General features: G+C 42.6%; 1 protein-coding gene across 1 annotated transcript in view; it reads right to left on the minus strand.

The window, feature by feature from the left end:
* Positions 1-634: 634 nt before the first annotated feature.
* The window catches only part of LOC8026542 (neprilysin-1), a 98,391-nt gene continuing 72,249 nt past the window's right edge, over positions 635-26,776 (minus strand). The window contains exons 10-19 of the mRNA XM_040209807.3: positions 25,533-25,610; positions 19,855-19,958; positions 19,282-19,343; positions 19,129-19,180; positions 15,503-15,570; positions 10,282-10,412; positions 8,667-8,732; positions 5,884-5,979; positions 3,755-3,828; positions 635-2,217 (exon numbers count right to left, since the gene is read on the minus strand). Of these exons, the coding sequence (XP_040065741.2) occupies positions 2,115-2,217; positions 3,755-3,828; positions 5,884-5,979; positions 8,667-8,732; positions 10,282-10,412; positions 15,503-15,570; positions 19,129-19,180; positions 19,282-19,343; positions 19,855-19,958; positions 25,533-25,610 (834 nt within the window). The 3' untranslated portion in view covers positions 635-2,114. The remainder of the gene's footprint in view (positions 2,218-3,754; positions 3,829-5,883; positions 5,980-8,666; positions 8,733-10,281; positions 10,413-15,502; positions 15,571-19,128; positions 19,181-19,281; positions 19,344-19,854; positions 19,959-25,532; positions 25,611-26,776) is intronic.

Consider the following 26,776-nt stretch of genomic DNA (forward strand, 5'->3'; position numbering starts at 1 on the left):
TTACCAAACTGGCAAGCACCAGTAATTTCACGAAATTTCAATGCACGAACTTACAGATAATTTAATTATGTCATGTACAAAGAGTAAAAAAAAAGTATCGATATCAGTTAAAAACATGGATCTACCTCTCACGCGTTTACAGCCGTCCTCACCTGTATGAACTCGAGTGTTGACGTCCGCCACTGCTTATTCCCGGTGGAATCAAGGTGTTTTTTCTTTCATTAAACCTGCAATCCAGCATCCCTCGTGTAAAGTCCGTATTATTATCGTCCTTTGAAAATTGTCTCAAGCGCTTATAAGGGTGTTCGTGCTTGAACTTGTATGTAGTTACACTGGCCAATAAAACCAATTATAAAGTTTGAACTAACTTACATAGTATACGTATTCTCGCGCGGTTTGTTGTGTTTTTGAAGATTGCAGAGCGATCTGCAGGGTGTAAAGGGCTCAATAACTGAGCGAGTCTTCAAAAGTTTGGAATGTATGGCAAGGATTTCGTTAGTTGTCTTTTCCTTGCATCATGTGTTGTCCCGCACAGCGGTGGAACAAGACTCAAATTCTCCCAGATTTATTTTCTCCCAGCAGAACTGTAAGTCATTAGCAAAGACCTCAAGATTATTTTCAAGTAACGGGCAACTCCAGTGCAAAATTCGAGATTTTATTTTGAATAACAACTGCATTCTTATGAGATAAGGTAATCTTCCCACTTCAACAAGTTTTTCTCACAAATGATGGCGGACGAACGAGACCCACCGTCCGAAATGGGGCGTAGATTTAATGTTAAGTCTATCGGGTGCGTACTGCGGGAATCCACCTAGAACAAGGGAAACAGCTCCAACGGCATTCACAACAAGGCGCTCTAGTCGCTCGTGACGTCACGTTCACTGACGCCACAAAAACTCACGTCTCTAACAAGTGCATTTCAGCTTGGTTTCCCACTTGAATACGTCATCCACAATCCTGGTGTCCAATGCTATAAATAGAAATTTATTTGGGCAGAAAATATTCCCCAAATAAGAGTCACTTTGAGTTAATATTTTTACGCGACGTTGCCGGCCATGTTGGAAGTGAGGGCACCAGTGGTCATACAATTAATGAAATATTTAACTAAGACTCACCAAAAAGTACTGTCCTGCCTATTTTCAGCTGTCACATCTCAAATGGAGATCTGTAGCGCTGCACCTATCAGAATATTCATACTTCACCCTAATAATTGGATAATTTAGGTTGTTGTGGGCTTGAGTATCAAAATATCAACAAAAGAAGTATAGGAAGCCCTGTCTTTATAGAGACGTCAAACTGTGACACGGTTGTGATTCGACATTGATGCGAGCGCACAGCCCAAAGGTATTCCGCCGCTAACAAATCAGCTCGTGACTGCCGCGACCAGCAGCCTCCCGGAGGCCTCTGACTTGTCTTCGGGGCGAGAATCTCTGCGATATTTTTTGTTTGAGTTTTGGTAGCGCTTGCCGCCGAGAGAATCAAGATCCCCCACTGAAGAATTCGAGACTGAATTTGAGTATCTAAAATCTCACGACTGCTATAAACTATTTTTTCGATTGAATGCAGATCTCCAATTGCAACATGCCGGGAAAATCTTGCTTTTAAAACATAGACTAGTGAATCAATTATCTGGATTCTTATTTTTTTACATTACACTCACACCCGACGTCCGCACGGCTTACGACGCTATCACAAAGAAATCAGTCCCTCGTATAAAGTGCCCTTTTTTTAAAGAATATTTTCGGCCTTCAAACGTCCTAATAAATCCTTTGAATCGGGTATGTCCAGGGATTGAGTTCTCCTTCGGCCCACTACGAGAACCTAGCACTCAGGCACACGCGAACATATGCAATGAAAACAACAACAACAAGAGAGTCAGTCAAGGTTCCGTGTATACATCCTGGTCCACGTTCGTTCTTCTCACTGAGGATTGGGTGTGATGAGCACCGGAGCTCGTCGGCAAACTGTGCCCGTCTGAAGTGCGTCGACCACGGCGTCACGGCGTGTAGCGCTGGTCTGCGGCGTGGCCAGGTGCCGCGACGTAGCGACCGAAAGTGCGGCGCCACACCGGATGCTTGGGGAGGGCTTCTGGCAGGGTTGACCGGGGAAGCAGCTCAGTCCCACAAGGAGCACTTTTTCTCGGGGTTCATGGGACTGCCCAGGGGACAGTGGAAGGCCCGCGCGAATTCGTCAAAGTTCTGCAAGGCACCGTTGGACCTGCTCGTGGGCACCGGAAGAAAAAGGCGGTACGTTATCCCCTGGCCTTAACTGGGGTTCGCGTGACCGAAGAGAAGCAAGGAAGCAATGCATTGATCGCATTGGCTCGTAAAAAAAGTGCATCTCCTTTTTCCTCTCCTGTCAATGCATCTAAAAAGATCGAAGTTATCTTCAATTGACGTATTTACTAGGAGTATGCACAAAACGTCATATGAAATATAGGAGGTGGTCCGTTGGCATCGTTCTCTTGTCTGAGCCCAGTGTCGCGCGCCATCGTCCTCTTCCTGCAAGCCAAGTATGCCTGTCTGCTACAGATCCTTGTGGTCTCAACCTTTTTATGATTTTTGCGCTTGTATTGTGTCATTTAATTCGCTCCACTGCTTGCAGTGCGAGTAGACTTTTGCGGATGTATTGTAAGTTTTAGGAACAAGTTTGCCACGTTCGTTGTGTGCTTCGGAACGGCAGACGCGCGTGGGTCCGAAGGTCTTTTTGGGTACAGTATGCCACGGCATTTCGGCGGTATCATGCTCAAACATACCAAGATAAACATACGAGCGACACAGCATATTAATTTATACATTTTTGTGTTACTGCAAATGTCGTATATAGATGACGGGAAATAGTCCACTTTTTCGACATATTATCCATGGCGCCTAATGGACTTGCATAACCTTTGGGGTATGCAACCTTTTTATGCCTTGGCGGACTACTTTCTGGAAGCGCGTCGGACCCGCGCCTTGAATAAAGCTGCTTCCAGCTCATCAATGACTGCGAAATGGAGATCATGGCCCCGCGACTCATGGCTTGGATCGGGCGATTGTCGGGCCGAAAACACGCGTGACTAAACGTCCGACGGGTTGGTCAATGTATCGGAAAGATGGACAAATACAACTGGGCGCCGGCCAATGACGACCTCTCGTATGTTCACCTGACGCCGTGATTGGTGTCACGTGAACCTTCTATGACCTTTTATGGGCACTGAGAATCATACAGTTTTCACGTTGTCATGCCGGTCCTTGCCTGTTACGAATCAATGCAAAAACTCTATAGCAGTGGTTCTCAACCATCTATGTGTCGCCGACCTTTTATGGATCAGCGGAGATGATGGAGGACTCCTATCGTGGTGAAGGGAGGGAAAATGCATAGGTTATATATAAAACTAATTTAATAAATGGATATGATTAAAGGCTAGTGTAAAGTAGACTTCTCGTATTGATATACAAACGAGAAAACTCGCCCAAAAGCAGAAACATTTCTTCTCGATCTGAAAAAAGACAACTTTTATTGCCAATCTTGACTGGTGAGGCAGGGCTTCGCGAACCCCCAGAATGCCTTCGCGGACTCCAAGGGTCCACGGACCCCTATTTGAGAACCACTGCTCTATAGTATTGTAATCGAATAAGGTTGCAATATTGATACCTTGGTAGGTGCAAACTTGGCAGGTGAAAATACGGCAAGTATTCACACGTCTCTAAAAACCGCCACGTCGCTTGCCATTTTTGTTTTCAGCGAAGTCCGAGAGTTAGATAATGCTCACCTGTACTTGCCGGGGCTGTGCAACTCCGACTGATACTTCTTATAACCTTCTTCGTCCACCACCTCGCACCATATCTGCCAGAACCAACATTATGAGTCAGCGAGTGTTTCTGAACACAGCAAGGAATGAGGCGGCACAGTTTATGCGAAGCCAGACTGGCGATGCAGGTACAAAGATCTTACCAAAAGATAATTATTTTCTTCCGCGTTTTCAAGAAAGAATAGTCAAGATTAACATGCTTATGAGGATTCTCGTAAACGGTGCGGGATGCAGAGATTTATTTTTTTATAATGTGACTATGTCTTCTGCATTTGGCATTTTCTCAAATGATAGATTGATACGAGGAAATAAAAAAAAAAAGAAATCAATGCATCTTAGAAACATTAAATGCGCTCGATGAATGAGGTAAGTTGTGTTTTGTACAGCAGAGCCTTGCACTATGTGTCGCCGACCGTCAACAGGAACTCTTCGAGAACCTGAACTGGAAGACCAAGATTTGTATTTCTGAATAATCGTTTTGACGATTTTTTTATTTCTTTTCTGGCTTAGCTAGCGGAAATTATTTCACCAGATGTAGGCTTCAATGAAATAAAATGTTGACCATAACAAAGGTAATTTACCCAAATGTTTACACAATAAGTTTTCAAGATGTTATGCAAAATGGAAGTAAAAATATTTATAAGGAATCTTTACTGTTTTTGGTTCCGAAATCGAGTTTTTTCTCGTGCACGTTGGAAAACAGAAAAAATATTTTTCCATCCCCAAACTTTGTAGCCTTAAAAATTTGCTGAAAACAGCTGGGACATATATTTGCGAACATATGAATACTAATCACGGTATTAGAAAGCTCCCATCGACTGTTACGCAGCTAACAAAAGTAGTGCATCCGACTGTTAGAAGATAAATTTGACAGAGAACAAGTAGGTGCGATCTTTTTACCCTTTTGAAAAGTTTTGACTATTTGGACAACTCAAGCTGACACTTTTGTCATTTCCAAAAAGAAAAGAAGCTATTAAACTAGATGACTGCTTATTCATTCGATTGAATTCAATATGCCCAAATGAATGGTAATTCCTCCACACGCCTTTCTGTCTTATACGGTATCCAGGGATTAGAAATGAACCATGGTAGTTTGTTTTTATTAAGGATATTTTCGGAGACGTTCAGATGACAATTAATGTTTTTAAAAACACTTACCTAATTTATTGTGGAATAATATCCAATCGACATAAATAAAACTTAACAGGTGATGCACTACTGAAGAATGAGTAATGAACATACATATGACAGATACAAATAAATTTCGACGAAGCTGTAGCAATGTCAGCAACTCAGGAAATAGACCTCACGGGGTTAATTTACCCAGTGAACAGAACGCCATTAAAATACATTGCTGCTACCTCTAATAAAAATGACTTGGAAACAGCATCTCGATAATGCAGGGAATAAGGCTAGGAGTAAGAATTTACTTAGGCGAAACCTTAACTTGAAAAATATTGCAAAAGCAGAAATTGTAAAATATTAATTAGACCAATCCTGAAGTATGCTAACACCATATGGTTTCTTCGTACAGAATTGGTGGCGTGGGCAAACACGAAGTCACCGGAAAAGGAGCAATTAATTTTATACCCAACGCATTCAGGAACAAAACTTCTAGGTCGCACTTGCTTGCACAACCCCATTACAATATGTGAAAGTCAAAATACTTGTATTTTGTTTTATGCAAATTGAGTGTTCGCATTGAATTATATTTAACTTTTTGATCTCTCCCGATTCTTGACACTAAAAACACGTGACTGATTAAATAATAGAGATTTAAACAGAATTCTTTGAAATATATGTTGTTCTCTAGGTCAATGCGAGATTGCAATTCGATTGAAAATTCTATAGTCAACTTCTTTCATAGATTTGTAATACTTTCCGTGTTTGGATTGTTATTTTCAAAAATAATACCACTCCTAGCATGCGTCAATACCTATCTGCAGTGTCGCGCTCGACGAAAATCAAAAAACAAAAAAAGAACGGTAACTAACGCAAATGCCTTTGTAAGCCGACAACTCCGAACACATGTCGCATTTCAACAACACGCACAGTTGTGAAAAGCAAAGAAGATTCCGGCGGTGTATCACCTGGGCGTACTGGACAAAGAACACTTGGTCGTTGCTAAGGCCCAAGCCGGGAAGGCGGGGTTCCTCTCCATGCTTCGAGGTCCACCGCTGGTACGCCTGTACGTTGTGCGACAACAAGAGGATTCGATGAGCTCCAAAACTAATATTATCCTTTGTACCACTACTACACCGGAAATATCGAACTGTACGCGTTGCAAATAATGAATTTTGAGTTCCAATCATATTCGAAGCGAATAGTAGTTTTGACTGAATATTTTTAAATCAAAAATTGAATAGACGAACAAAACGTGAAGGCGCAAGTGAGCTGGTGTAAGCTCATAATTGTAGAATTACCCGAGACTGCGGTGACGGCGAAAAAACGAGAGGAAGAAAGAAACAAGTCTCCCTGTCCTTTTTCTGTCGTCACCGGAGTCTCGGGTAATTCTACAATTATTGAATAGAATATTATTCGAAACTATTGTTCGAAAATTATAATGTTTGCTCAACGTAGTAAACTGGAACGTATTTGGTGAGCTGACTCCGAAAAGAGATAGATCCCCACGGACAAATATAATGTCAGAAACTTTTCAGCTAAATTTATCGGACAGTGCTTATATTGGAGCCTCACTTTGTACCGAAACTCAAGAAATACAAATTCTCTGCTCACAGGAGTTTGAAAACCTAAGCATTTTAGCGTAGAATATGTTTTGTTGGCGGTGCGATCATTCTAAACAATGGCCAACTTTCTGGCACATTCCGTGGAATAAGAAGTTTTCGATTAAATATCAAAATTCGAATTGATTTGCGTTTTACGGTAGCCAGGCAATTAGTGTCCCGGGTAACATTTTGTCAAGAAAAGCAGAAATGAATAATTTTGTGAATATCGTTCATAGGATTCAATGCAAAAAAACATTGTAGAGCCGTGGAACAAAAACTATACGCTTCCAAAAGTTTAATTACTGCTTACTGATACTCGATGACTGTCATCTAAAATATTCGTGGGGAACATTACTGTTTGTTGTTGTTCAGTTGAAATTATCATTTTAGTGCATGCGCCAAGACGTTGATGCTCAAGAAAGTTGGGGATGCAGAAACGCAAAGTCACGGACAAGATATAACTTTACAGAGAAATTTAACGCCAGGAACACATGTAATGTCACTTGCGTAGTGTGCATTATTTTTCCACTAGATGTAGTGGGGAAGCTTAACGGCTAAATAAATTTAGCAGGGAAGATTTCTCGTTCAACTTAGTGGGCAAGGTTACCCGTCGCATGACGTGACAACGTGACCTGACGTCACGGTGTCATTTAACACAGTGACATCTGTGAGGGTATATGCATAGATGGGAGCCTACGCATTTTTTAGTGTTAATTCTTTAGGGAAGACATATCTTGCTCATTTAAAGATATTCCCCGCGGCTTAACATTGTGTAATTTCGGTGATAAAAAAATTGCGGCCGGATGTTTCTCCTTCAGGGGTGGGTTAACGGTTTCACTCGATCATTTATGAAATCGATTCGTCGCAATGGCAACCTATATGTAAGCATATCTTTGCACAATCTTTAATTCGTTCAGGCCTTGTGTTTCGCCTTCTACTGCCGACATGCGCGATCAAAGTCGTCGTTGTGGTCCTCCTTCCACGATTGGCGAAACATGAGCTATATTTAGGCTGTCTTGAGTATGATGTATTCTACTTTCATCGGTGGAAATAAGAGCAATTTTAGACTATCATCTTAGGCGGTGCTAGTTTAAGGACCCGATGATTCTAAGCTTACGCCTTTCTCTTTATACACACCATCAAAATAGTCGCTGGCAATCAATAATCCCAGTCGTGACGACACAAATGAAACTATCACGAGGAGGCACCGGAACGCCTGATTGCAAATATAGTTCTCTCTACGAAAAAAATAAATAAATCTGAGGGGTCTTCGCTCATTGCCACCATGCACTCGTTAGTCCCATAGCCTCTGGCATGGCGGCCGCCATGTAAAGTTCATCAATAGGAAGTGATTCTAGTAATTCACGTTTTTTATTGCATATCAATACCATCCCCAACTTGCAATAGATGTATTCACAACGAACTGAAGCCGAAAATATACATAACAAACGAGAGAGTACTGCAGTTCACAAGCTCCCACGTAACACTGAAAGGGTTAATGGAACACTGGAGAAATTTAATAGTTTTTGTCGACGTTTTGTACTGTTTTTATCTATCTCCATAGAAGAGTCGATAGATTGAATGGAACACATATAACTAGATAGGAGAGTAATTAGTGATGATTTCGGCACGACTCGGAATGACTAAATGTTTACAGATAAAAAAAAAGTAGAAAACGCATTAACAATATAACTTACGGGGGAGGAATACACAATTATGTTCTGAGCGTAAAAGGTAAAACCAAAAGGACTGAACGTTTGAAGGGTTTGGAGAGCATAATGAATTCTCAAGTAGTTTGAGGATTGGGCGAGATGATGCCTGATCTGGGAGCTGCCAGTGCTTGGAGATGTGAACTTAAAACAGCGCAGCATAAATAATGGTTCAGACATCTGCGCTTCCACTGGAATGCGTTTCGCGGACTTCATTTGTCAGAGCAACTTGTAGCAGCATCTAGTCGTAAGCGGTCATAGGTTGTAGTAACGCTGTCAGTCGTACTTAAAAGAAAACGTCCGAATACCTCTATAGAGGCTTATCGGAAAAAAGGTTAATCATTCGTAAGCTAAAACGTCTCTCTTGAATACCTAATAATCCTTCGCAGTAAGAAAAAAAAATCTTTCGGGGTTACCCGGAAGCTCGTCTTTACTTACCCGATACGCCTGCTTTACCGCCGTTGAGTCGCAGATGTTTTCCTCCAGCGTCGTGTTCCCGTTCACCTGGGCCACAAGAAGTCCGTCAAGGACGTGTCAGAGTTTCACTAGTAGAGGTCGAAACATGCTTGTGTTCTCATCAAGATTCGGCAGGCGTTACCTGCCTTAGCTGACTGAGATTAGCCAGGTAAAACCGCAATTTTTTCAGTCAAATAAGATGTCTGCAAGAGTTGCTCTTCTATAGTGGAAATTACGGTTTCAAGACTTAGCTTTGTTGCTTGCGTTATTTCGACGAAAGGGTGCCACACGTGGTACCAATATGTACCAATATGTATAGACTGACAAGCGGATAAACTGACCTCGATGTTGTTGCAAAATCTCCATTTTACGCTTCCGGCAGGGCATAACAGAACTTCCGGCAAGGCAAGCAGAATAGCAGAGCCTGCTATGCTGCTTGAATTAAGACTACTTATAACGCTACCTTGTTAGTAGTGGTTGTTGATTACAAAAATCATACATATTTTTTTCGCAATAAAAGTTTAATCAATGGCGCTCCTGACCTTACTGTATTCACGTATAGATTTCTGGGTTGCGAAGTTAAAATTCACAGGGTCTCTTATAATATCCCCAAGACGACTTGAAGGCGAAGGCCCAAGCGCCGATCCCACTGATGGCGGACCTCCGAAGACGGCGCTCTCTCTGACGACGCACTTTTGGCGCCTTTAATCTCACAGCATGTCGCATGCCCGTTCTTCACCGCTGCCCGAGCGGGAGTGTCCTCTCCCGCTGGCTTTGCGCCGCGCGCGCCTCCGCCGATTCTGGCACAAGTAACGCCATCTCGCGGTCCAGCGGCAAACCATGGGTTTTGGTAACTTTCGTGTCGCCAATGTGTTATCGCTATGAGACATATAAGGCTTTCGCCTTAATAAATAAGCCTATCGTGTCATACTTTATTTGCCGTGTAATTTCTCAATCAGTTGTTCAGTAAACACTAGACCGTTCTATACAGCGAGCAATTTCGTCCGCTTCTTGAGTAGAGTGTAGTACCCACTACATTCTACCAATCAGAGCGAGCCAGGTCGTCGTTTGCTCCTTGCCCAGAGGGAACAGTGGCGTCAGGGTCAGGCGTTCGCGTGCGGAACTCCCAGAGAACTACAGAGAGAAACTTCAGTTTCCCGCGAATTTCCTACCTTTGGCAACGTGGACTTCGCAGGGTACACTGTTTTTGTCAAGTAGCAACTAACAGACGCGATAGAGCGAACAAAGAGAACATGGCCGAAATGTGCATATATTGCTCCCCACAGAAGAGGAAAGAGATACGGGGCCGTAGCCTCGTTGCAAACGTTAAAAGACTGATTTTGGTTGATTTGCTCTCCGTATAGGATTGTCACAGGCATCAACTTCGTCGCTGTCAAATTGAACCTCAATAATTTAATAACGTGATATTTGCTTTTTTGTGTAAAAGACTGATTAGCCCAGCGGAGCTTGTCGTTAGCAGAGGAACGCTGACAACAGAAATGCAGCAGACAGGATATTTGCGATCATAAACACCGAGACGCACGTCTGTCGCGGCTAAAGTTTTCACGGCTCTTGGCGACAACGAAAAGTCACTGACGTAGACTCCGGGCTCCTTCAGCGGGAACTGGGAGAACTGGTCGACGAAGCAGCCCGCCCTCTGCCGGAGCTGCTCGAGGGCATCGTCGGGCCACCAGTTGCTGAAGTTGCCGTGCTTGTCGAACTTCTTGCCTGCGCAGAAATGTCAGAAAAAGACGGTGGGTTCGTCATCAATGGCAGCTTATGATGGGAACATCATGGGGAGCTATTGACCCTGTGAGTGATGAGGTCACACCATGGCGCTCCGCTCCAAGTAAACCGTTTCTAGGGCCATTGTTATGTACAAATGCATGGAGGCTCGACGTGAGGTTTGAAATTGTCTGATAGAGAAAACAAAATACATTTTTTTGTAAGCATTGTGTCATGTCAATATCTAATTGTGGGAACTTTTTCTATTGTCTCAATACCATAAAGCGATGACAAAAGCCCGTAATAAAGTTTCACAATCGGTTTCGCCTCGCTAGCGGACGACACGATAGCTTCGCGGGTTCAGTGGTTTTTGCTGAGGGAGTACGCAACTGCGTTGAATGCAGTTGGTGATGATCGAGGAAGCAGCTCTTCTCGGGGTCAGCTTTCTGTGGCATTTCCGAAGCGAATTGAGTGCCCGTACACAGCTTTGATCGACGTTCGAGGAGCGCGAGCACGCGAACGTCTTCCTGTGGAGGCCGCTTCCGCAATATTTGAGAAGGAGAAAACGCTGTGAAGCCGAATCACGTACGACGACGACGTGAAGTGTATCAAGGTCGAATTCCAGGCTTGCACACGTTTTAGAGATTTCTGACAGCACAGCTCTTTAGTGCACATTTGTATGATCAAACGAACAAACTGTAACATATACAGGGTGTTTCACGAAAGGTAGACAAAGTCGATATTGCGTAAACTACGCATATCGCACCGAAGAAAGGCTTGTGTCGTTTTGGTCCTATACCTCGTCTCACCCTACGATGGATTAAAGGCAAAAGGTACGGACCGCCAGATCCAATCACGAGCTACTGAGAAATTGTGCGGTATTTCGCTTCGATGCACGTATCGGTGCCCGCGTCTCGGATCACTAATGAGGGGACAGGTGGACAGTGGTTTGAATCGAAGAGCACTGAGTGACTCAACAATTTTACATCGCAAATAAAGTTACGAGATTATGGCTCTTTGCAGCGTCGAAGATATAGAAATGATGCGACGCTTTTGGATTCGAGCATTATTCGTCCACCCCTAATCAATGTTAAACGTGTCATAGTATAGCGTGGAACATGATTGGACCCGGCGGCCCGTGGCTTTGGCCTTTAGTACATCGTAGGATGATACAGACTATAGTCCAGTGGCCTATTTAGGAAAATTAGTAAAGTTCGGGACAATTAAGTTGTTAATTATTTTCGCGTGATTAATTTTTTAAACATTGAGTTTAAGGGCATGGTTTCAGTTATAATATTGGTGAGCATCATCGAAAAACACTAAATCAACAAATTGCAGAACAATATAAGGCACGCGCGGTATTTTACGGCTTTCAGAAAAACCACACAAATTCGCCGGGTTTTTAAGTTTCGGTTTACTATCGGAGCGCATCTCGGGCCGGGCGGCACCGCGCCCCGTGGGGAGATTGGGGAGGAGATCAAACAGTCACTCCACTAGCGGCATGCTGCAGCTGTGTGGATCACAAAGCTAATTTTATTGTTTGTTGTTGTTCAGAGAAATCGAAGATGACGATTCGAAGGCCGTTCCTCGTGCGTCCAAAGCACTGGTCAAAGCGAAGCGCTCGTACCCAGACCGTGCTAGGCGAAGTTCAATTCGTTTTCTTTTTTTGCTGTGTTAGTAAACACCGCGCTGTGTGGACAACAAGCTCGATAAAGCGCCCGCTATAGTTCGATCTCCTGCTCAATAGTGCAACCACCCTCTGCTGCGTCGCGCGAGGACAGCGCAGCAGAGGTTGGTGGCACTATTTCTCCACAGGGTGCGGTGCCGTCGGTGCCGAGAAGCGCTCAGATTGCAAACCGAAACTTAAAAACCAGTCGAAATTGTGCGGTTTTTCAGCAAACCGTAAAATACCGCGCGTGCCATCTATCGTTCTGCAATTTGTTGATTTAGTGCTTTTCGATGATGCTCAGCAATATTATAACTGAAACCATGCCCTTAAACTCAATAATTAAAAAAAAAAGTAATTACGCGAAAATAATTAACTTAATTATCCCGAATTTTACTAATTTTCCTAAATAGGCCCCTGGCCCAGCTTGTTTAAGAACGGAAGTCACGAGCTCTCATGTTCGAGCTCGGGCTGTGTTGAAGAAGACAGCGATCGTTTTTTGGCAGTCACCGCACTTTCGTTGTCGAGATTCCTGCTGATGAACGGTGCGGCCGCGGAAACGACTCCGTGGTGTCCACACTTGAGGGTGTTTCATAGTTTCGGCCTCACGGTGGCGACACGGTTCGAGCTTGAGGCGAATTGGTAGTCCTCATCTATTTATTTATTTATTCATATTTTATACTGTCAGCCCTCTTTAGGGCTATTAAAGGGGTGGAAAGAAAAAATACAAGAAAACGTGAAACGACATCACCCACGTGTAAACAAAACACATAAAGACTATACATACTATTTTTAGATCACAAGAAGGAACATAAGATTGAATAATTGCTGAGACAAGAAAACTAACATTCCAATTAGTCGCACAAACAACATGATCGGTTTCATTTGGAAAGCGGAAACGTAAAGGGAGTGGTTGTAGAGTGAACCATATTGGTACTCTAGTGCTACGATTACCGCTAGGTCGTTGACGCTCTTGGTGTGAATGCGCAGCGTGCAAGAGGACGGGGACGCCACAAAGAATGACTCCCAGACTTGGAGAATCGACCTTTGTGGGCTCCATTGGCCGGAAGCATTTCAGCATGAAACCGCGTTGCTGAGTGGGACGTTTTTATAGTTGCGTTAATTTTCAGACTTCGATTCATCGAAGTTTATGCGCAAAATTATAGGATTTATCTCAAGTGGCGCAGACGATAGTGCCACAAGTGGCGCATAAGTTGCTGACTTACATGTGAAACACGAGGAAGGTTGACCTAGTTTTAAGGTACAAAGCAGTTTATGTTCACCACCAAAAGTGTTAACATTAAATAAAAAAAGTACAGCATAAATAAATATGGCCGGAATATTTTTTTCCTTCAACCGTTTTTAAGGTTCCGGTGTATCGCAACGACTGATAATGAATATGCAACGTCTAAGAAGACATGAAAAAATGTACAGCCATTTCTAAATATAAATTTAAATATGATTCTATAATGTCCGAAACTGGGAACAGAAAGAAAATGGACAAGCACACACACCGCCTCAAATTTTAATAGGAAATCGGTTCACCAGGTCGCCTCCTTTTTTATGGTTATTAAATATTATTAAAAATAATAAAAAACTGATTCAAGCTACCTCAAATTTATAGTGAAAAGCGGCCTTAAAATGCAAGCTTTCACCCTTGCTGGTGTTAGACTGGTGGCAGCTGATAAAACCTGTTTGCTCTACTGACATGTAACCCCTAATTAGCTCAGTTTTTAAAGCGCTCCATTGGGAATGAAGAGATCCCGGGTTCGATGCCCGGAACTGGCGGATTTTTTCGGTCGCTCACCAGTCACCTAGCTGTGTTTGGAGATTGATGTTTGTCCTTTGTCCCCCTTGTTCCCCTTCTTCAGAGATTATTATCGTCAACCTTTTATGAGTTATCGAAAGCGAGTAGTACCTAAAAACAAATAAATTTAAACTATTTCTGCAAAATGGAACATGATATATTTTTTTAAACATTATACCACCACGAGCAATAGGCGGCCTAGGCCCGTTTGCCCGAAGCGCGGGATGTTTCTCCGAGGGTATAACATTCACGGCTGGGTCAAGTCGCTGCTACAGCAAAGACCTGGAGGCCCTACTTTCGTCAAAATGAACGCAGCTAGATAGTCTTAATGTGTCAAGACAAAAAAAAAAAAAAAGCAAAAGTGAAGGCGTATGCTTTCTAAATGTAGAGCCATGTTGTTGCCGCGTCAAGCAAAAAACGACTTAGGACAACTGCGTTTGAAGTTGATGACCGTCCTCCGCAGAATTTAATGCGAGTCAAATAACAGCTGATTGTGCTATTTGCTTCTCTCTAAAATTCTATCAAGATATGCTATAATTTTGAATTTGTAATTGTAGTATGTACGAATTAGAAATACCTGATGTGTAAACGAGAACTTTTATTTTCTCGTTGAGGATTGGTTTGAAAGAAACGGACGCCTGGATGCCAACACGTTTTGGGAAGCACGGGAAAGTCGCTACAAGCGTGGGTGTAATGTACAAAAAAAAGCTTGGTAAAAACAAAAAAGTTTTATAGCTCTTGTCATGCGTGAATGCTTCTCCCTGTGACACATCGCCGCGTAAATGTGTGCGCTTGATCTGAATGGCGCCTGTTACAGAAAATGGGTGAAAACCGGCAACATTTTCTCATTGAAATTTTTGGAAACATCATGACTTCTAACTGTGCAAACTATTATCTTTTAAACTTTAGCATCCTGATCGGAGAAGCGTTCGGCAATGCAAAAATAAAAATAAAAATTGTAATATCGTTTTTAAGATTCCCTTACATGAAGGTGGTGGGCAACCGGGTGATCCCCAGCGTTCGACCAGAATGCCCACATGTTAAATCGCCTCTCGTGATTTCTACCTCGAGGTGGCGAAGCGTTATCAGCCACGCGAGCAGCGATCCGCCGCTGATAAAAGGACGGCACAGAAATATGCGCAGGTATTTTTGAAGTCACTGTGCGTGGCGATAACATTCAACAAATGACCGTATTGTTGGACCAGTGGGTTGTGTCAGTTTCCGAGGACGTAGCAGCAAGGAAAATCCCCCAATAATGTTGCCCGTTTAGAGTTACCGATGTGTTAGTAAATTTAAGAACTCAATCATATCGTAACAAAAGAAAACAGATACTACAATACGTACAACTCTTGCCCTTTCAGGGATTTTTGATTGATTTAATCGAAATAAAAGCCACGGTGCTTTATTTCGGCATTAGTCCACGCAAATTCATTATTTCGAATGAAAATTCGAATACATTGAGAGTTTTAGACGCACATTGACATTGAGATCTTCGTGACATTTTGTAACGTACGGTGTCTTGAAGTTGAGGTTTAGACTAAATTCATCGTCCGCACATTTAAATTGATCCCCTACGGCTAGTCGCTATCCCAGAACGTGACGATAGACGGGGTTGCTTACCGAAGCCCGCAAAGCCGTGCGTGATCTCGTGGCCGATGACGACGCCTATCGTGCCGAAATTCAGGTACCTGCAAAATACCAGAAGCAAGGTGACACTTTACCAAGGTGATGACATCAAGTGATTCCGTGAAGCGCCATTCTTTTATTTTTGTTTCTCTGGAGTACGAGAGAGTGTATCTCCTGCTTCAAGCACCTAGGTTTGACTGGTAACATTGCCGCCGTTTTGTGCAACGCTCTTTTGTTGAATGTTGCCTTGATCGCGTTGTGGGTGTCGTTGCTAAAGGATGTCACCTTAGAAGAACTTAGAAGCAGCCTTTCTTCCAACCGTTGCCTAAACAAGACAGAACATTAGGTGACTAAACGCATTACAGGAGGAAGCTAATACAAAAAGAGGGCACTTAAGCAGAGGTGGCCGAATAGTGGTTCAGATCGAAGAGCGCCGCGTCATTCATATCCTTCATAGTTCTAGAAATTCCAAGACACACTGTTTCTCTCTGCAGTGTTAAAGCTAGGAATGACTCTATGCTATTCGAATCAAAGGATTATTCACCTACACCAACAGTTAGGCAGAAAAAACTAAATAAAAAGAAAGCTTTTTAAAGTTTAATATAAACATTTTTTATTAAAAAAAAAATCCACTAAAAATTTAGCAAAACATTGACGTCGCCGGACGCAATTTAGATGGAAGTAGCCCTGCTCTAGTCCCCGCCCATTAGCGAAAGGTTTTTAGCTAGCTACGCTTAATTTCTCGGCTCTCATTGACTGGAGAGATGATTGACGCGTGAAGTGTTTGTTGTAAAATTGTGTCTCCTTGGCATGGTTAGAGTTTTATTCGACATAATTTTATGTTTGAGCAAAAACTAGATAGATCAAATCATTACTTTTTTTAAAAATGTCACGAGATCGCCTTTTCGGCGTCACTTTCAAACGGTAACAGACACTGCTGCCAGCGGTTTCGGCGAGCGGTTTATAAACCGCGTAATTCGTTGGGTTTCGTCTATTTGAATGAATGCGAGTCGTTCGGGCACTCATCGAAGTGTTTAGCAGAAGATATCCTCAACCGACGTAGTTTTCAGCAAACAACTGTCACAAGTAGACGCCTTCGAAAGCGCAGTGCGGTTGCTTGTATTCGTAGCGGGACTCCCATGCGAAACGGCGCCGTGTTGTTTGAAGACCGGTGGCGTCGCAGCGTTTCCATAGGAACTAAGCCTTTTTGTTTCTTTACTTTTTCCTCAGGTAAGTTTGCTCTTTGCAAATTTTACGAAAAAAAAATGCACCATTTGTGGGCAACGCTGCACAAGGGCGTAGCGCGATAGGTTAAGAAACCGAATTTTGCGGTCGATTTAAAGAGCCTGGCCTCTCCTTGAATCACCCTGTATAATGTTCCTCTCAAAGAACGTTTATTACTTCCAGACCATCACATTCTTGATAGACATGATCCTGCTCACAAACTTCGCTCAGCGTACTGTAGTACTAACCAATTTCGCGACTCCCAGTTACAGCTCGCCATTTCAGAATGAAACTCTTTATTTCAGTGTATAGTTGAAATTGCAGACAGAGCAAATTCCAAATCTTGATGTGCAATATTATTCCACATTATGTCGGAATGAATCTCCCGCCTCATACAATGGCCGAGAGGGCGCTTTGAGGTATATTAAATAAATAAATAAAAGTCACTTGACACACCGATTCCCTCTCTACTCCCACTCCGCTCTTCTCCCTTCCCTCTCCCTCCCTCTCTCAAACCCACCCTCAACCTCCTACAGTCCCCTCTTCCCCTCCCCATCTGCTTCCCTTTCGCTCCCTCCCTCTCCCTCTTCCTCCTTCCTCTTTCCATCTCTTTTACCCCCCCCCCCCCCCCCAAACAGTGTCCTTGCCCTCCCTAACAATTCTCCTTCCTTCCCCCTCCCTCTTTCTCTCCGGTCACGTGACACATCACATCAGTTTCCCCAAAATTGATCAAAGATATAGGTTTTTTCACTTGCGAAACGACAGTTTAATGACTTCATAACAATTGAAACAATCGCTCCTAAAAACTGCATTTTATACATGATAGGACGTAAATGTTGCTGCCATTTTTTATGCGAATGTCATTATGTCAAGTAATTCAATTACACAAGTAATCTGATTACGTTTGTGAGTAATTAAAATACTATAAACCAATAATAGTTTACACACTCCTTTCATTTTGTTTTTTGTCGCAAAAACGGACATAACATTTTTTCCCAAGGATGGGTTCTGTGAATAACGCGCCATGCCATCGAGTGCGTTGTCTCAGACCAAACAGGGTTTATGATGCCTGAACTAACCTAGTTCCGTCTTCGGTCATTATTGAGCTGCTTATTCATTTTCATATTTCTGCCGAAATTTTAAGAGGGCACTAAAGTTGACTTCTAGTCGGTCTTTCTACGGTGGTTCCTCAAAGTACGCGCAGTAAGCGCCATAAAACTCGAAAATAACGACCGTGCGTAGCCTTCTTTTTTTTTTTGCAAATAAAATCGAAATAAAAATAAAAATCATTATATTTATAATTAACTGAGAAAACCACAAAAAGCGAAGTTAGGTGGTGCAATAGATAACAAAACTTTTGCTGGAACATTGTAATAAAAAGAGCACCGAGACCTAAGGCACCAACAGAAGACCGCACGCTTGGCACGAGTTCCCCGATTCTCAGTCTCGAGGACGGAGGATTCACCAGCTTGTTTCTCGCTCCTACATTTAAGAGAAAAACAACTGCGTCATTCCAGTCTTAAGAATAGGAATCTTAATTTTTTTTTCGATCTATATGAAGTCAATATTCTTATATCGAAAGGAAAGAAAAATTGTTACAATTGATTGAACCAATGAGATGTATGACTTACACTGGTAAATAAAATAAAGGGAGTGAAAAAAACATTATAGCTTTCAGGCGTGCCTTCCCCCCCCCCCCCCCCCCCCCCTTTGAAATGCCCATATCTCCAACAGAAACATTTGTCATGTATTTACTGAGCTCTTGGAACACTGCTCTTAAAGGGGGTACAACTATGTTAGCTGTTACAGCTTTCAAGACGTTTCTGTTGGCACCCTTTCGGATAATTTCATCAATACAAAAAAAAAAAAGGAATTCTCTGCATTGAGCATTGAATACAAAAGAAGTAAACAAAGTATGGAGCAAGTACGTTCATTGGCACCTGAGTACAAAATTCTTATTGATACCCCAGTGACGGGGGACTACTCAGTATCATAAATGGCATCGGTATGCGGATTGAAAGCGCAGTGTTAGGCAGAATTTACTACTGAAGGATGCTAGTAACATACTAGTGACTAAAATACCGATAAAGAGAAAAGAGTTATATTCTTTTGTCCTTCGCACTGCTCGCCCAGAAACTTGATCTTGTCAAAACTTCTCACAGAAATGGAGAGAGGGTACGGAGAGGCCACGAAGGTATTGAGTCTGATGAGGGTGGGAAAGCAGGAAGGTGGGTGCCGCTCAATTGATTGTTACAGAAAAAGATAATACGCTTGCTAAGCACGACGCGGGAAGTCACGTGACATCGTTTAGAAGTTGCTCTTCTGTCAGTGGAGGAGCACATAAAGTTCGCGACTTCTTTGTTTTGTGTTTTTTTTTTAATTTATAGACGACTTACTGTGGTCTGTTGAGAGTCAGCATGGGGGAACGAAGGATCCCAAGCGGGTAGACTGCGGAAGAGAAAGTGGTAGAATGGAGGTCAGACTCACTTTTCTTTTGGCATATTTGTGGGAAGCTAGTGTGCTCAGAAGGGGGGTGCAAACACACTCACTCGCATAGTTGCCACGAATGTCATAATATGCATTTACAACCAGGGGATTAGTAGCCCACTCTCTGGAAAAAAAAAAAACGGCGCAAATTTAGGGAGAGCTGAACACTATGTCATGCACTCTGGTGATAGCGGCCTGTTATGGTTCCAACTAAAATAGTGACTTATTTAGCAAAATATATAAGCGCAGGTCAATCGCATCTTTATAGAAAGATCGATCAGTGGCGGAACGCTGTTTGAAGGAGAAATGCTGCTTCCAGCCTGTGTCACAACAACGGAGGTCAGCTGAACGTGTCTTTAAGGGCAGAACTTAAAGCTGGGAATAAATATCGATGTTTTATTTCTCCAAAGAAAGAAAAACATATTTAACGATGTAGTTTATGAAGAACGTAAGACTAAATAGGGTTCTCAGTAGTGATCAGCTTTTAAATGTTTATCAAACTTTGTGCTACAGCCAAATAAATATAAGAAAATGTGTTTTCACAGCGCTGTATAATTGAGGCGCTCTACTGAAGCGCTCTGTAATTGAAGCGCTCTACAATTGAATGTGAAATCAACCAACGCCAAACAACTTACTTTTCTTTGTCGACAGGCTTCGTTATTTTTGAGAAGTCCCTGGCAAACTCAAAACGCCGAACTTTGAGGATATTCACCAGGAAGTGGTCGTCGTCGATCTCAAGCTGCGGGAGCAAAGGTGTTTTAATGTTAGATGATGTTTGAAAAAAAAAACACTAGGGCTTGGCGGCGTTTAAAAGTTTAAGCCCGATTAGTGGCCACGCATAATCGATTAATTATTCGATGAATCGGTTTCGTTTCTTTTTATGCATAAAATTTAAAAAGAAAAAAATTTTTTTTGTTGAATGTGTGATAAATGGTGCAATATACACTTTTGATTAGGAAACTTCTACACGTGGTTGAGAACAACCCAAAGACACTAAGACTTACAAATTATTACTTCAGCTGCATGAGGCAAAGAGGTTCGTTGATATTCACCGTCAAGAATGACCTCCTGTGATTGTTCCCAATAGTCTCTTCTGCGCTAAACGGACACTCGGAAAGCGTTGAAGTTGCCGAGACACGTGCAACCTTGTGCAGTTGTCAGGTGTTAGAAATCTCCCTCATACAGTTTACTTTATTTTAAAGCTGGCGTCACACTGCTCGAATACAGCACACAAAAGAGAGTCTGCAAACACGAGTCTCCACAGTATCGGTGGTTCGAATGCCGCCTGCCAGGTTTCCTCCTTGAAGTCATTGCCCTGCGGCATTCGAAGCACGGATCTCGCGGTGACTTGCCTGTGAATCCGTATGCAGACTGCCTTATCTATGATGTATAAGACTGTGACCCCAGCTTAAAATGTTACCTAAAGTTTGCTCTTCATTCAGGTGTACTCGCTAACGTATGCTTGGTGAAAGCGATTAACTTTTATTTTCTTTTGATTCCACAAAATTTACCGATTAACCGGTTAAAAGATTTGCGATTAACGCATCAATCGACTAATCGGTAGGTTAATCGATCAATTGCCCAGGGCTAAAAAACACGGTGTAGTTGATAAACCCTTTTAACCTATATGACACTACAAGCCTAAATGTGCACCCATAGTATAGTGGAAGTGGGTGCTTTATCATCTTGTTACCCTGCCAACTTTCGGTTGTAGAAAGAAAAACCATCTCCCCACTGTATCATTCTTGAATAAACGGAAATGAATGTTGCCCCGCACACCAAGATGGGATTAGAACGACTGCTTCTTCGTCGTTTTTTATTAATTGAACGCGGTGCTATACTCTTGGTACATCCTCTTTCCTCTAAAAAAAAAATTTCGCGAGATTAAAATTACAAACACGTTAAAACTGAAAGGAAAACAAGGAACTCGGTAACTGTTGGGGCGCCTTAACATCTGAGTCTCCGCGGAGGCCGTCTACTTCTGCCTCATCTGCGTGATGTGTGCCCCTGCTGCGTCTGAGCTTGCTGTGCTTCCTGGTCATCTGTATCTTCATCTGTACAGTCTGATCGAGGGGATTCTGGTCTCTCGTCGTTTTCCGGTCCTTAGTCGTAGTTGCCTTCTGTTGTTCCTGAACAATATTCTTCGTCAAAGTTCAAGAGATGCTGCCAGTTGCGACGGAGCATCTTCCCATCATCTGTGGGGACGATGTACGATCTTGGAGCGACCTAGGACTGTACAGATGCTTTCGTAACCCACATTTAATTCTTTAGGATATGGACGGTGTCTCCCGGCTGCAGTGGCTTTATGTGTCGTCCTTGTTTAGATATACGGACGTGTTTTTCAAGAGCCCAGACGCTGGTCTTAAGGTAAAGTCTGGAACCAGGGTTAGAATACCGTGGCCCATCAAAAGCTCCGATGGTGAGTGACCGTCTTCCAGTTTAGCTGTGCGGTATCTGAGCAGACCTAACCGGTCGTCCTCTTCAGCTGACTGCGTCTTGCCGAGTAGCGACTTGACCACTTGGACCTTTTTTTCGCTAGGCTTGACATTGTATGAATAAAATCATGGGGCTTGACATTGTATGAATAAAATCATACCTCACAGGACAAGGCTAATGTCTTTTGCAGAAAACTGCGGAACTCCGTCTGTGCAAACTTTCAATGGTATTCAATGACCTGCCAAACATTTCAGAAAGTATGAAGATCCTGCTCAATTACAAGTTTTGTCATGAAGCTCTTCCACTTCTGGATAATTGGAGTACGCGTTATACACAACTGGGTAATGTTTCCGAAAAAGATAAAACAAGTCTGCCCCAACCCGACCCCAAGGATGATAAAAAACTCCACTTGTATGCAGATATTCATTTGAATATTTGCATGTAAAAAGTTGGCAGGTCTCGGATCTTCTGATTAGTGCAGTAATATTTGCGTGTATGCCTGTCCAGCAAACCAGGCTCCTTGCTTTGATTTACACTTGTTGAGGGCTAGACAACCGTAGAGTATTATTTTAGGCTTTTTTTTTTTTTTTGCGCATTGCTGCTGGAATTATTACCTTGTTTCCTTTCGACAAGACCCCACGACGACTGAAAGCTCTGTCATGACGGACTTAAGCTCGCACAGAATCCGAATACCCACTTCTAAGCAGGCAATCGCCTCCTGCGAAACCGGCTTGATCACTGTGGCTGCCTGCGACTGCCTAGGGTCCGGCTGCCTACTAGTCTCGAAGGCGCTGCATTGGCATATATTTCGACGTCGGTCATGCTGTCGTCGGCTTGAGATTCACAAGAGATGTAAGAAAGTGTGTATACTGTCACCAGCTTCTTTCCAGGAACGAACTGTAACTCCAATTCAAACTTAAGCAAACGAAGAAATAATCTTTGCAACCTTGGTGGCGGGTCGCCTAAGTTTTTCTTCAGAAAAGCGGTCAGGGGCTGTTGATCTATTACAAGAAGTAGTTTTGTTCTTAGTACGAATTCAATAAATTTCTCGGATTGAAATACAATCCCAGTCTTCTATTAAATCTGTGGATGTCTACTCTCAGTGACTTTGAGTACTCGTGAGGAGTACACAATCACTTTCCAATTCTTCCCATCATGCTGGAACAAGCCAGCACCGAGAGCATATGCATAAGCATACGCATATAGTGATACTTCGGTAGGTCGAGAAGAATTAAAAGTTGTCAGAACCGTGACTTCAGTGTGTAATTTTTGCAGCTGTTGCCATTCACCTTCATGCACATCCTGCCATTCAAAAATAGTCTCGTCACATCAAGTGACGTAACGACTCTGTCTACGTTGACAGTTTGAGCGAGTACTTTGCAAGATAGTTCACAGAAAGTGCTTCACAGCAAGTGCAAGATAGTTCCCAGCAAGTGCAAGATAGTTCACACATTTCACCAGTTTTGTACTTAGCTTAATGACAACTGCTCTTATTTGATCTCCTAAGTAGGTAGCTTGTCTGACCCTAAATATGCACTTCTCCAAGTTAAGAGTCCTTCTGCATGCATGACATGGAGTGCAGCACGCAAGCGTCTGTCATGCTCTTCTAGTGTTGTGCGGCAAATCAAGGCGTCGTCAATATGAAGTCGGACGCCTCGAAGGCAATCTAAATGATAGCTCATGTGTGTTGAAATACTTCTGTAATTGAAGCGAGTTCAAACGGCAGTCTAAGAAATCTGCAGCAACTTGAGGGAGCGCTAGAGGTGCATATTCTACATGTACTGCCACCAAACGGTATTTGATTTAAGCCGCTGTTGGTGCCGAAACGGCTAAAATATTCCGCAGGCGCCAAGCCTGCTTTGATCTTTTCTCCCCGAGGCAGTTGAAAATGCTTTCGCTTGAGTGTTTCGTTAACGTGACACGAATCCCTGCACACACATATATATATATATATATATATATATATATATATATATATATATATATATATATATATATATATATTTATATATATATATATATATATATATATATATATATTTTTTTTTTGCGTTGTGTCATTAAGAGGTTTACCCAGACGGAAGACTCTTGTGCCTTCGCCATGACACCTCCACTTTCCATTCGGTCTAGATTCGCCCTCGGAGGCACTCCGAGTACATGCGCCACTCTGTGAGCTGGTTCTACCACAGGTGTGGAGTCTTCACAACATCTTGTAGGTTGTAGGCTTTCTTTGTGCAACCGAGACCACGGAAGAGACCCGGGAACTCGCGCTAGACTTGTGGGCACTTCTGATTTTCGTTATCCACTGTGTTGACCCTGATGACCAAGTCAAAGTAGTCTCACACATTCAGATTCATGATGGCTTGCCGTTCCTTCTTCACTATAAAGAAATCCATGACTCCTTGTTTGCTGTTGGCAGATGTCAACTATCGGACTTCTCCTAGATGTTGGATGATGCCACTCCGTAGCTGGGAAGGTTGCAGCCGTGGGTTGAGGTCGCTGCTTAGCTTTTATCTTTACAAAAAGTGTGAGTGGCAGTAGATTGCTTTGTGTATCGGTGCATTCTTTAAGCTCTACTTGCTTCCCTCCTCTCATAGTTGTGATGGTCCAGTCACGGTTGCTTGGTGATTGTAAGCTGCCGGTTCCCAATATATCGTGCACATCAAAATTTGCCGTCTGACTCTGGTTTCTTCGAAGCCATGAACGTCAGCCTGCTTAGGCATGCAACATACTGCAAAATGTTTTGTCTTCATGCACTTTGAGCATGTTTTTCCGTAGGCCTTAGACCTTAGAAAGTGGTCTTGCTTTAACAATGGAAATTTTCACTTGCTATACGTTCTGCTGTTTGACTTTCTTGATACGTTCTACCTTGGCGTTGCGTCGCTCAATCCTTTGGCTGCTGGGTTGTTCCCTGCTGTGTTATGGATATTGCCTACTTCGACTTAGCGGCATTCAACCACTAATTTCAATGCCACATCCTTCTTTCGGTAGAGTTTTTCTCGAAGCTTTTTGACGTTCTCTACACAATCTTGTTCCGCAGCATCGACAGCTTTATTTCGTCGAACCCCCAAGTCGTCGCCTTCAACTGAATATTGCGGTAAAAATGCTGAAAGCCTCTTCTTCTTGTCGCCGGGTCCGGAACACGTAGCGCTCGAATGTCTCATTTTATCTTGGAAGGCAGTATGGTACTGAATCTGCGTAAAAGTCATCCTAATTCTCGTCTTCTCCGGCTGGCAGATTACGCGCACTCAATACCTCAATGACCGCTTGTCCTCCGATGTGCGGAAAGATAGCCGCTTTCGTTTGTTGGCTACGAGGTTTTTTGGGCTCCGCAGCCAGAAGGAAGAGTTCCTTCCACTGCTTGCATCTGTTCCAATTTTCAGCGTTGTGCTCTCCGAACATCAGCGGTTCTATCGGTGGAAGATCAGTCATGGAGCAGGGCGATTAGAAATCACCCTGCACCATGACTGACACAATGCATCGTTCTTCCTCGAACGACAATGAATGTTGCTCCTCACATCAATAAGGAATTAGGACGACTGCTTTGTCGTCGTCTTTTATTCATGCCCACCGCGAGGCTATGCTCTTGCTACACTCAAAACCAACGAAAACATCTTAGATAACAATGCCGTAGTTCCGGGTTTTATAGGTCACCTACAAGAGTCCAGTGCAGGGCACAATTTGGACAAGCGAACAAATATAAAAAAAAACTTTAACTGAAGTACCATTTCCGTAGTAATAGAACACACAACTTAGGACACAACAAAGCCAAGCAACGAGATGTGTTATAAAACTTCCACCATATGGTGACGATTGGGCGGAAGATTCAAGTTACCTAAGGAAAGTAAATGGCGGCATTTCAAATGGTGGGGCTTACACCTTGATACTCCTTATCCAGTTCCGCGGGGTCTAAGATGAACTTGGGAAATCCAACCTTTTGGCCCATTGCCTCTACCTGCGCATAAAGAAAAACATATTTCTTCAGTTTGGTTTTTTTTCACTATGTTCACTTTTCAGTTCGCTGTGATAAAGTATGAAGCTTTGTTTTCTTCCGGTAGTTTTTGATTATTTATGGTTACAAAATATTACACCAACTTTTCTTTCTTTCTTTATTTGTTTTCCCTCGGGCAGAGCCCGAAAAAAGGGCCGGTGCAAAAGGCTAAAAAAGCCTGACGTGGCACCGGTCCCTTGAAGTCCACATATAAAAAATAACATGAAAATGTATTCGATCTGACAAAATAATACATGATAAAAACTTTTACGAAACTGGGACACACATACTTAACAAATATGCAACAATAAAGGTCATATATATAAAGATAAAAATGCGCACTGAATGCAAAAAAAAACAAAAAAACAACGATAATACATATTATAATCAACATACAAAGAAAAAACAAGTCATCTAAGGAACACACAAATAACAAGCATCATTATGGCTCACTTTGCGGAAACTGAACAGTATATCACCAAAAAATATAACAAGGCGAGTCATGCACATAAAATAAAACAAAGATGAACTTTGAAGGTATAATGTATAATACAAACGCTTTATTGTGATTTGGAAGCTCAGACGAATTTTATATCACTGCCTACCAGCAGTGCTCCACATTCTTTCTTAAATAATCTGCTATTTGTTAGCAAATAAAATATTAATAATTATCACCACAATCGAAATCCTAGCATGGACACGGTCCGGTAGCCTTCAGGCAAAATTTTTCTTCACACGAAGGCAGCATTTTAGACTAATTTACTAGTAAAAAAATAAGCATATATATTTATTTAATATCAATATTGTAACAATGTGCTAACTGAATCGCCGGAGTGGCGATATCTCAAACTGTTACTGTAGAGCCAGGCGAAGGAATGTGTTGATTCCATGATGGCACTGCTCGAGCTCTCGGCGCCAGAAGAACGAGTGTCGTCATCGTCGTCTGGTCACAGTTTCTAACAAATATCTTCTCATTTGTTTCAGTACAATCAGAAGTATTCACAGCGATGCCGGAAGGGAAACAGTTGACGCCATTAAAAGTTTGCGAATATGGTTGTCTGAATCTTGGTTGTTTGTAGCTAAAAATGTCTAAGCTTTTAATAAACCATCTTACGGGAATATGCCAACGT

Source organism: Ixodes scapularis, unplaced genomic scaffold (assembly GCF_016920785.2).
Source record: "Ixodes scapularis isolate PalLabHiFi unplaced genomic scaffold, ASM1692078v2 PGA_scaffold1__304_contigs__length_218370807, whole genome shotgun sequence".
Classification (NCBI taxonomy): Eukaryota; Metazoa; Arthropoda; class Arachnida; order Ixodida; family Ixodidae; genus Ixodes; species Ixodes scapularis.